This window comes from Eimeria necatrix, genomic scaffold (assembly GCF_000499385.1).
Source record: "Eimeria necatrix Houghton genomic scaffold, Enh_scaff1137, whole genome shotgun sequence".
In the NCBI taxonomy this organism is placed as follows: Eukaryota; Apicomplexa; class Conoidasida; order Eucoccidiorida; family Eimeriidae; genus Eimeria; species Eimeria necatrix.
Genome location: NW_013651924.1, coordinates 1 through 11295, shown reverse-complemented (window position 1 = coordinate 11295; position 11295 = coordinate 1). Strand labels below are relative to the sequence as shown.

At 50.3% G+C, this 11295-nt stretch overlaps 3 protein-coding genes across 3 annotated transcripts; 2 read left to right on the top strand and 1 right to left on the bottom strand.

Moving 5' to 3' along the window:
• Positions 1-846: 846 nt before the first annotated feature.
• ENH_00004700 (bystin, putative) lies at positions 847-3053 on the bottom strand (the record flags this gene model as incomplete). The annotated part of the gene is made up of 6 exons (XM_013578431.1): positions 847-1037; positions 1135-1240; positions 1462-1641; positions 1771-2374; positions 2529-2780; positions 3028-3053. 6 exons carry the CDS (start codon positions 3051-3053, stop codon positions 847-849), a joined length of 1359 nt encoding a protein of 452 aa, XP_013433885.1.
• Positions 3054-3533: 480 nt separating this feature from the next.
• ENH_00004690 (60S Ribosomal protein L36, putative) lies at positions 3534-4368 on the top strand (the record flags this gene model as incomplete). The annotated part of the gene is made up of 2 exons (XM_013578430.1): positions 3534-3558; positions 4073-4368. The coding sequence occupies 2 exons, from the start codon at positions 3534-3536 to the stop codon at positions 4366-4368; spliced, it is 321 nt and encodes a 106-aa protein (XP_013433884.1).
• A 1644-nt stretch (positions 4369-6012) lies between these two features.
• On the top strand, positions 6013-10310 carry ENH_00004680 (hypothetical protein, conserved; the record flags this gene model as incomplete). The annotated part of the gene is made up of 5 exons (XM_013578429.1): positions 6013-6327; positions 6528-6662; positions 6838-7233; positions 7437-8319; positions 8923-10310. The coding sequence occupies 5 exons, from the start codon at positions 6013-6015 to the stop codon at positions 10308-10310; spliced, it is 3117 nt and encodes a 1038-aa protein (XP_013433883.1).
• Positions 10311-11295: the final 985 nt, after the last annotated feature.

Sequence of the window (11295 nt, the reverse complement as noted above, 5' to 3'; positions counted from 1 at the left end):
AGCTGCAATCAGATCCTGCTTGCCGCAGGGAGTAGCGTATCGTGCCTGCGTTTGCAGTGTGTGCAGCTAGTTTAACGCAACTGGAGGACAACGGCTCCAAGACGCGCTGATAAACTGCCAAGGAGCAACAAAAAACAACCCACGTGTCATGCAAAGCTGTCAGACAGGGATAACTGGTTTTTACTGGTTTCCACAAGACACGTCTTCGGAAGCCAAGCGTTGAGAAATCATCATTTCGGATTCAAAGGCCCAGGAAGCACCTCTAGCGCTGCCCATAACAATCGCATGTCGCTACATGTATCGGTAACGAAGGCACATGTGTCCCATCAAGGTTACGCCCTGTCACCGCGAAAATGTTGCGATGTCTAGTATTGCAAGATGAAAGGGTCCACCAGCCATGATGAAAGACGGGGGGACTGAGTTTCTTGCACAGATTAAAGAAAGCCACACACGGAAACCGCATGTATCCCTGCACGAACAAAAGCTGATGAAGGCAGCCTCTTCCGCAATGCAAGATGATCAGCCTGGGGCGACAATGATTGTCGACAGGTTTTCCTTACGACTGTCAGAGATTGTCAATCATCATAGCGGAATGCGCAAGTACTCCATAACATCATTAACCACACTACGATCATGCGTATGCAACCAATGCATTCACATTCTACGGACATTTGCTACTCAAAGCTTCTCAGCCTGGGGCGACAACATTTGTCGACAGAAGATACTTCCGCCTGTCAGAGATTGTCAATCATCACGAAGCACAAAAAATAACTTATGCTGACTACATGCCTACTACGCTAATACACTGGACAATTACTCTCAAGAAGGTAAGCTTAAAAAAAAGTTTCAGTCAACTTCAATGTCTTCCGCGTTTCTATGCTTTTCGGCAAGTTCGAGCAGTGCGCGCTGCTGCTGCTCTAGTAGAAGCGCGGGCTGCTGGGCTGCAAGCTCCCTTCGAATTTCCGGCCCGACCTTGGCGTGGAAATGAGACTGGAGAACAGCCTTCAGCTTCATTCTGTGACTCGCTGATAAATTAACTGCATACAACACAGCATTCGGACGAGAAAAATCTCTGCCCTACGGAAACAAATACATATTGTGCGTAAAATGCCAATACCAATCCTCCGTACTCACCTTTGTACCGCTGCACCAACACCAGCAGGCACTTATGCCATGCCACGGTAACTCTAACTTCGCTCGACGCAAATCGATGGAAGTGGTCAACGCATTCATTTATAGCCTGCATTCAATGTCACATAGTAAACAAATCGTCGTGGCATTTTGCAGCGTTAATAAATGACCCTGTGTGGGCGTTGCGACAAGAGCCACAGATAGACGCTGTCAACAGTGTCGCAAGGTGAAAAAAGATCCCAAGCAATCTACTGAGGCTGAGACCGAGTGTTCCTTGCCCGATGTTACAAGCCCAAAGTCTAATCTAAAATATCTTGAACGTCAACCCACCTGAACTGGAAGTGAGTACTTTTTGTCAATTAAAACGGTCATCATATGGCTAACAGATGGTATCCATTGGTCCGGTGTTACTGCAGCTAGTCGGAACAAAGCTGCAGCGCCATGAAGCACAGGGATTGACACTTTTGCCACAACACTCCCGACAATCACAGCCTCCCGGATCGTGCAGCCCTGCAAAACACACACCCGCCCGCTTGCAGCCCTCTACTATCCGCACTATCCGTATCGCTGAGACTTTAAGATCTTCAACTGTACGGCAGCACTATCTACAAAGCAGTGTGCTTGAAGAACCTTCCGTACATCGAGGGCCAGTGGTAGATAAATGCCCTTAAAGAATGCGCCTGGTTTGAACAGTGCCTTCTTCAACGCCATGTAGAGATGATAATTTAGCTTTTTGTTCTCCGCGATGTCGTCACGTACAGCCGGTAGTAGGACTGTGCAGAGGAACCGCTGTGCCATTGCTTCTCGTAGATTGCTGCAGAATATCCGCGTTGCCTCCCGTGTGGCCTGCTTAGACCACATATGCGGATTCGTAAGCACAAGTATTTCTTCCCAAGCATGCAATCGCGGAATGATTTTGAAGGCCTTTGGCATCTTTCCGCTCCTGTAACGTGCGAGAAAAGGCGCCATGGCCGTGTAAACCTCCACAACCTTCGGCGACAGGGATGATTCCACACGCCGTTCCTGTGAATTATCCTTGTTTTCTGTCTGTTTCTTGAGCTGCTCCATTACGAGGTCCGCAAGATTAATTGTTGCCCGTGCCGCAGAGCTTCCAGCCCGTTGTTTCTCGAATACCAAGTCCTCCTCATCCTCCTCGCAATCCAAAACAACAAATCCGTCTTTGTCTGCCTTCTCCTCATCGAGGCCACTGGCCTCTCCATCAGATGCGTCGACTATTCCTTCCCTGTTCGTATCACAAAGTGCAGAAACAGCCCGTAAGTCAGCCCATCTCTTCAAGGCTGCCCGTCACGTGTTACACTTTCTACAAAACCAAACATATGCAACTGTAAATACACTCGCCGTAATTCAGAAAGCACGAACCACGAATGCATCCTCACGCTTTCTGCTGCTCCTCAACGAGCTTGAGGAGTTTCTTCCCAAGTTTTGGCGGCAGCAGGCCCTCCTGCTCTTGATCATCGCGGGCGCATTTCTCAACAGCTTCAGCATCTTCAACCGCTTGTTTTATCTTTGCGTTCCTTGGAGCATCTATGGCGCGTCCAGGCAGAGGAATGCCTTGCGCGTCCAGCACGTCCTCGTACAACGGGTTGTGCCGAGGAGCGCCTTTGCGCCTTCTTCTCTCAGGTTTCGACCTAACAGTGTTCAAAACGCACAAGCAATAAACACTAAAGATTAGACACACTGAGTCTCTACAGGGGAGCAGACGTGGGACGTCCCGACGGAAACCGTCATTAGCCTCAATGACAACTGGATGAGGGATGTTTCTGCAAAAAGCGCCAAATAAATCAGTATTGCACTGCGGACAGCCCAAGCACGAAGACAGTAATCACAACCTTCAGAATCGACTCACATGTTTAGGCGTCATGAGGCATGTCAAACTTGCGGGGAGGCTGACCCATACACATCAAGCGTCACGGAGATGAATTCGCCTGCGCGGTTCCGTTCTCAGTAAAAATGATACAGATATCCGAAGATCAAAAAATGTGGTCCCAAACAAATTAAGAACCACAAGACGAAGAAGATTCAGTCTGCAAAGGATGAACCATGTGGGGAGTGAGGCTTCTCCACACCAAAGCCGATTCCGGTGCTACTCAAAGATCAAGAATCGCAGCCATGAAAAACCTTCCAATACATCCTATTGTATACACATGGTAAAAAAAAGTATAAAAAAAAATTTGTCCAAGCCAAGGTTCCCGTCGGCTCAAGGCCGACTTCGTGAAACTGTGGGGAGAGGCATGGGCTTCTGCACTGGTAGCAGCCAGCCCCTACAAAGTAAGAGGCGGCGTTGTATTCTTGCTCTGGTTCCATATACGCATTTCGTCACTGCATTACTTTGCGATTTCATAATACCTCTTGTCTTTATTCCGATCCGAAGCCTTTCGAAAATGTCGACCTCGACGGGCATTCGTGGTGCGTCATCACTCCAACAGAACGGCCCAAAGCCCCTCAGCGCCCCACCGACAAAATTTGCGCCGTTTCTTTGTCATTTCCAGTAAAATGCTCGAAAGCGTGGACTCGGTTCTCTCTTGCTTTCTGGAAGCCACCAGGCTACTCAGCGCTCGTCCTGCGCTGCCCACATTACTTCCCTGTTTTTCGGGGGGCCCTCATGTGCATGTAATGTATATTTCCGGGATGTTTAGATTCGTGCTTGTGAAGTCCTAAGCTTCCAGAGTCCTTCTGTTCTCTTCTAATGCATGCACGGTGCATTTCGCGGCGATGCGTAGATGGTTGTGCCTGTATCAGTGGCTGGCTTGGCTCGTGAATCTCGAGGGTTTTTGCCACACACATCAAATGCTTCTACGGAGATACGTGAGAATGCAGGTCGATGTCAGCGCATGGCCATGCTTTGACTTCGCTGCGCCGTTTCCACACGCAGGACAGTCATGTCGGGCTTGAAGTAGAGCGTTTGCGTGTGTGTGTTCAGTCGGTCTTAACAAGGGGTTCTTGGTGACAAAGCGGGCGACGCCGCCACGTCCTTCCCGCAGAAAGGGGAAGAAGACGACACGTGTGCAGGCGATTCGCGAGATCATTCGTCAGGTTGCTGGCTTTGCTCCCTACGAAAGACGCGTGCTTGACCTTATCAAGATCGGCAGCGCAGCCACGACCAAGCGGGCTCTTAAGTTCGCCAAGAAGCGTCTGGGCACCCACAAGAGGGGAAAGGCGAAGAGAGAGGAGCTCAGCAACATCGCAGCGGCCATGAAGAAGAAGGCCGCCGCATAAACTACCCTAAGCAATGGGACAGAAAACACGGAAGGGGTACAGATGGGAGTAGCACAAACAAGAACGGAAGCCCAAGCAAGAGCGGCTGCGTGAAGCTGCAGTTGCAGGGCCGCTGGATGGCGGAGGGCTGACGCCTCTTTTTCTATGTTGCGTTGGAAAGATCGACACTTTCAAATTTATCCATGTTTTTGCTAGTTTTTTCGCATGGCGCAGAATAGGAAGAGCCTATTCCCACAAGTCAAGCCCCTATGTTGGACGCAAAACTAGTAGAAGTCTGGTACGCATCTTGCTGCTCGCGCATACTTAGCATTTAGTTCTTGCAGTGCTATTTGCACCCCAACAAGACCGTGCACATTAGTTTCGCAGGTAGTGCAGGCCTTGGAGATAGTGCCGGCCAAATTTTCTGAGAAACTAATTAGCTTTGAACAGCTTTAGTCCCAGATAATCCCTTGGTGCAAGTACGTTCGTTTGGAGTGCATCTGCCACAGTTGGGCTGCATTTCGGTGCGCCGGAAGAATGTCGTTGGGTAGATAGATTCTGTAACGATGCATATGTGGGTTGGCATTGGCATATGGAGGGATTTTCTGAAAGGAAAGATCTCTACAATAAACGGCGCCGCACGCACACCTTGACAGCGCGGAGTGAACAACACTGGAGAAGGGGACCATTTTGGAAGAAGAATTAAGCATGGTCGAGAAAAAGAACATTAAAGATATATTCTAGAGCGCTGGACCCTCATCAGGCAGGTTGGATCGTTGATTTACTCGGGAAGGATGGGCTGTAGCCTCCTTTACGGGCAAACTAACTGGTTAATCGTGCGCAGGTGACCTCGCCGGGATGAAACCGTGCAGCTTCGGTGCAAGCTTGATCTAGCCTTGCAACTATTGACGCCACAAGCCGTTTGTGTAAGTATTATATGAAGTATTTCAGCAATTTATCCCTTAGCTTGGGGAAATGCATAATGGGACATGCAGTCACGGGGAGTCAGTCAGTGGTGGCTGCTCGCGGTTTTCTGGTGCAGTTACGGGACATGAAAGGCAAAAAATTTTGATTTTCATTCTTTCAAATTTGTTATCAATTAGAGAAGTCCATCCGAAGTAAGTAAGGAGAAGAAGGGGAGCAGCGCATTGGAGTGGGCCAAAATTTCGCTCGGCGAGTGACCTGGAACAGGCGCATGCAAGCGGGGCCGCACAGCTCTGAAAGACGCTTCCCAGAGCTTTTAAGCCAGCCAAAAAATGCATCTAATGAATTAGTCAGGCTTTTTAAATCCCACTGGAGGGGTGATGAAGGAGTCGCAGTATGGCGTTTCTTGCATCACCTCAACACTGCCACTTGCACAGCTGCCGGAAGCTTGCAAACCGCTGGTTGTTTGTAACGATGCGGCTTCCCTTCAGAAGTACAATGATGCCTTTCTAGTATTACCGAGGTCTTTTTTGTGTGTGGAAGAATGCATGCAATGGCAGCGCAGAAGCAACTGCTTCATGATGTGCGCTGTTGATTGCCGTTCTAGCCACTCGACGTGACAGTGTCTCTGCACTCTCTGTTACTTGGCTGCCATTTTCAGAATAGCCAATGCATGAAAAGATAATAACAGGCATATAACAACATAACAACGCGGCGTGGCTTACCGTATTCCACACTAAAATGGCTCGCAAAAGCTTTCGCATCTCGAAGGTGGGGTTGGGGGGGGCAGGCGACAACTGGATGGTAGAAATGGTGCGTGCAATAGCGAGCGACAGCGAAATTGAAGCTCTGGGTGTACCAATTGAAGAAGCGGGAAAGGCCATCTGCAAGAACGTGTTCCCCATCCTAAAAAATCATCTAGCTTTCGTAGTGCAGTATGACAGAAACTGCTTTGAAGCAGCGCTTGTCGACGAAATTACGCAGGGTGAGGGGCCTATTGCCTCCATGGAACTTCTAGAAAAAGTTAAGGAAGCATCGGAAAAGATTAAGGAACTTGTGGGTCCAACCTGCAGCGATAAGCTATCGAAAGCCAAACACCCACTTATTCTCAACTATTGCGCTTGGGCCCCTTGCACTGCAATTGAGTGCATATAGCAAAGAAACACATTTCAATGGATATATTTTCAATTGTATTGAATAACGTTTACACATGTTCGGTGATGCATGCCCTACTGTCCCTGTTCTGGGATGTTCAGACAAAAACGGTAGCCACCCAGTCTGAAAAGATGATCGAGCTTGAGAACAATCTGGCGCAAGCACACGATTTCCTTGATAAAGTAGAGGCCGCAAAGGAAAGTGCCTTGTCTGCTGCCGAACAAAGCAGAGAATTCGTACGGCGCCATCCACTTAACAATTCTACGTTCTTTCCTCTATAAGTACATATACTTTCAATATGGCAGTTACTAACAGTATTCGAGTATATAGCCACATTTTCGCTTGATGTATTTGCCTGAAACTGTTTGTAACGTAGTTGTGGACTTCTGTAGAACCCTTGTGGTTTCATAGGCAAAAAAAGAAGAAGAAAGGTTTCCCAAGTCAAACAAAGAATTTGTCGAAGAGTTGCGCATGAAGCTACGGGACGAAGTAGTGCTCGAACTGGCCGAAGAGGCGACGGCGGCTTCTTCAAACGTAACGACGGCAGAGAAGGAAGTGCAAACAGATCCTACGACGCCTGAGAAGAATGCAGACACAGTTGAAAAGCCTGCAGAAAAACCTGAAAGCGTCCCTGTGTCGCCTCCCCAGCCACCAGCTCAGGAACAGAGTGAAGAGAATAATGTTTCTGGCCGAAGGCTGACGGCCACCGACAGAGATCTTATTAAAAAGTGTATCGACGAAATACGCAGGCTGAACACCCTACTCTCAAGCCATGGATCTCCTTCTCTTGGCTTCCCTCAGCGAGAAGTGAGGCATCTGCCTCAGCTAGTTCAGGTTAACCCGTTTGGTTTAGTTTGTCTGCATTTATTCCATAAGTACAGTTACACGCTTCCATCGCTGTTCCATGCTCGTTCGGCCTTTGTTCCCGCGCAACTAACCCAACACCTACGCCAAGCCTACAAAACTGAATTAGCACTTTGCGAATACATTTACTTTTTTCTCCTTTGCAGACTGAAGAAGACAAGCGAGGCATCTCTGTGCGTAATACCTGCGTGGGCACATCGGAGGGGTCCGTCGGCGGTTTTCAGGGCAACGTGTACGAGCACGTACCCCTAACTACTTTGCGTCTCAGTCCAATTTATCGTGCAAATTTAGAGAGAATAGAAGGGGGAACCCCAAGAAGTATGCGCCATTCTGTGCACCAACCTGCGAATCCACCCACGCGTCTTTCCCCCCGTGGTGTCCCACAGTTCGTAGAGGGCGGCACCCTTGCTGCCACATGGTTCAGCAGCCCCCCAGCAGCAACTGCTGTTGCTGATATGACTGGAGCATCCGCAGTACCAGCTCCTCCTCACCAGCAGGGGCCGTCTTCTGGGTCTGGGGAGGCGGCTACGCTGCAGGATTCGCCGCAGCAGCAGACTTTCATGAATTCGCACTTGATGTCTGCTGAGGTTCCGGAGGATGTGGTTGTGAGCCGCAGCCCTCAGTCTAGCCAGCACACAGCATTACCCGTAGAAGAAAACAAGGCTTTTGCTCTGCCGGCTTCACTCCACGCAGAAGTTGCCGCTGGCGAGATAGGCAGAGCAGCAGCGCAAATACCGAAGACGAAGTTTCAACTGTCCTTCGCCAATGATCCGTATCTTTCCCTCGAGCCCCCCGATTCCAGCTCTTCTGCATCCGCCGTTTTAAACACCACAGATTACGTAACAGAAAACGCAACAGAAGTCACAAGGCTATCCCGTTCCCCTGAAGGAACAGAAACGGAGGCTGTTGCAACCACGGAACAATCTGCTGCAGTAGCATATCTAGACGTTCCTTCTACCGCACCAACAGCGCTACCAGAGCCCGCAGCTAGCGGGCAAAACAGCCCAGTAAAAGAAATCTCTATTGCTGGTAGGCGTTTTGCACAAGCGCATTGATTTTCTGCTCAGTGCTGCGTGTGCACATTGACTGTCTGCATCTTCTATTCATCTAATTCTAGGCAGGCTCTGCCTATGTGTCCTGCATTTTTTGAATAAAATCTAACACAATATTTACAGTGACTCTAATAAACGTTTTTGACGCGCAGATGGCGTTGTACACACAGCATGAACGTAAAAGGGCTTTGACTGTCTACATTCGTACTTGAAGTCTAGCTGAGTGTTCAGCCAGTCAAAAGAAAACCCTTTGCTTGTGGCTATCCAGCTCCCTGTGGTCACAAAAGGCTGGTTTAGGAAGGATCTAGATTAATAAATCTGCATGAAAACGTTACTTCGAATCCTCTTTTCAAGGCGTTACAAATGCGCTTAAAGCTCGCTTTGGCAAATATATTCAAGCAGTAAATTTTGCACAGTGGCGTAACACTGCCTGGTTGTGCAAACATCCCAAGGCAGGGGCCAAACAGAATTTTAAGAATAAATTCTGAGAGGGATTTTCCCGGGCAAGAGACCTACTACACGAGCGCATGCATGCACGCCGGCCTTAGTGTTCATGCAAAAATGTGTGCGGCTGTCGCAGTTCCAGCAACGGAAACTCTAATTCCAAATTCCACTTCTGGTTTTGTCGAAGGGACATCGCAGAAAGAAGCACAAAAGGAGAAAGCAGAAGACTCCCAACGGCAAGCTTCCCCTACGCCTTCTTTAGCTGCCCATGGAAGCAGCAGCGCCAATGCTGCACTTGTTGCTCCCTCCTCTTCACATTCAGAGGCAGCAGTTGCAGGCGGAGAGGAGAAAATAGAGCCAACAACAGCAGTCGACGAAAACCAGAACTTTTCTAGTCAGGGGGAACAGCCCATTTCCAATTCGCAGCAGCAGGCTGCTCCTCCTCCGGTGCCTCCGCAGCAGCCTCAGCCACAGCAGCAGCAGCAGCAGCCAGTTCAGCAGCAGCAGCAGCCAGTTCAGCAGCAGCAGCAGCCAGTCCAGCAACAGCAGGCGCCCCTCCAGCAGCTCCAGCCGGATGAACAGAAGTCAAAGCCAGAGCAGCAGCTGCCGCAGCCGCAGCAGCAGCAGTTTCCCCAGCCCCCACAATCCGACGAACAACAGCAACAAAAAGAGCAGCAGCAGCAGCAGCAGCAGCAGCAGCAGCAGCAGGCTGCCCAGGAACAAAAGCAGCCTTCCCTGCAAGAGCAACCGTCTCAACAGCAGCAACAGTCAACGCAGCAGCTCCAGCCGCCCTCCCAGCAGCAACTACCAGAAGCCCCCCAGCCTTCGCAGCAGCCTCCGCAGCAGCAGCAGCAGCCTCCTCCTCCGCAGCAGCAGCCTCCTCCGCAGCAGCAGCAGCCTCCTCCGCAGCAGCAGCCTCCTCCTCCGCAGCAGCCTCCGCAGCAGCAGCAGCAGCCTCCTGCGCTGCAGCAGCAGCCTCCTGCTCCTCCTCCGCAGGCTTCGCAGCTGCAGCAGCTGCTGCAGGGCCCCGCGGCTGCGCGGCCGCAGCGGCAGGCCGCGACGGCCACGGAGAACTTCTGCGTGGGCGAGGGCTGGCCGGCCGAAGCCATTTTTGGCCAGCAAGGGCCCCCCCTGTGGCCGCTGGTGACCGGCGGCAGCGCCTGGCTGCGCAGCCACGCGGCGAAGACCATTCGGCTCGCGCCGCTGCAGCGCACCGCCAGAGAGGACTTCGCGCCCCCAGTGGCGCAGCAGCCCCAGCCCCCTCGCGCAGCCCCGCTCGCGCTGCAGCCCGGTGCGCACTTGCAGTGCATGCAGCAGTTGCATGCGGGCATTGCAGTGCATGCAGCAGTTGCATGCGGGCATTGTAGTGCATGCAGTAGTTACATGCGGGCACTTTGTAGTGCATGCAGTAGTTGCATGCGGGCACTTTGTAGTGCATGCAACAGTTGCATGCGGGCATTTGTAGTCCATGCAGTAGTTGCATGCGGGCATTTGCTGTGCAGGCATTTGCAGTGCATGCAGTAGTTGCATGCGGGCATTTGCAGTGCATGCAGCAGTTGCATGCGGGCACTTTGTAGTGCATGCAGTAGTTGCATGCGGGCACTTTCCAGTGCATGCAGTAGTTGCATGCGGGCACTTTCCAGTGCATGCAGTAGTTGCATGCGGGCATTGTAGTGCATGCAGTAGTTGCATGCGGGCACTTTCCAGTGCATGCAGTAGCTGCATGCGGGCATTTGCAGTGCATGCAGCAGTTGCATGAGGGCACTTGTAGTGCATGCAGTAGTTGCATGCGGGAATTTGTAGTGCATGCAGTAGTTGCATGCGGGCACTTTGTAGTGCATGCAGTAGTTGCATGCGGGCACTTTGTAGTGCATGCAGTAGTTGCATGCGCGTGTAGAGGCGGAGAGGAAGCGGCACAAAAGAGATAAAATGCCCATTTCTAGAAATGTTGCAAACTGCTGCTAATAAGTAGATGATCAGGACTTAGTTGCAATTCGATCTAGCTGATCAGGACTCAGTCGCAATTTGTTTCAGATAATTGGGACTCAGTCGCAATTTGATTCAGGTAATTAGGACTCAGTTGCAATTTGATTCAGGTAATTAGGACTCAGTTGCAAATTGCTGTTTTTTTGTTTGCTGCAGTTGCTGGAAGAGAATCTTTTGAAGATCTGCTGGCGCAGAGAAACGAGGCGGCGGCGGAGGCGGGCCACGGGGTGTATCTACCCCTGAAGGGTTCGAAGCTGGGGAGCGCCCCGCGGAAGTTTGCAAAAAAAGAATCAAAACAATCTTCAGAAGAATCAAAACAATCTTCAGAAGTCACTTGCAAAACTCTGAGTGATCTCCGCATTCGAAACCAAGTCCTCGAGAACCAAGTGAGCCAGCCAAAACTGCAACTCAAACTCCAACTAAAACTCTCAAAACTATAAATTAAATTCTCAAAACTATAAATTAAATTCTCAAAACTATAAATTAAATTCTCAAAACTATAAATTAAATTCTCACAACTATA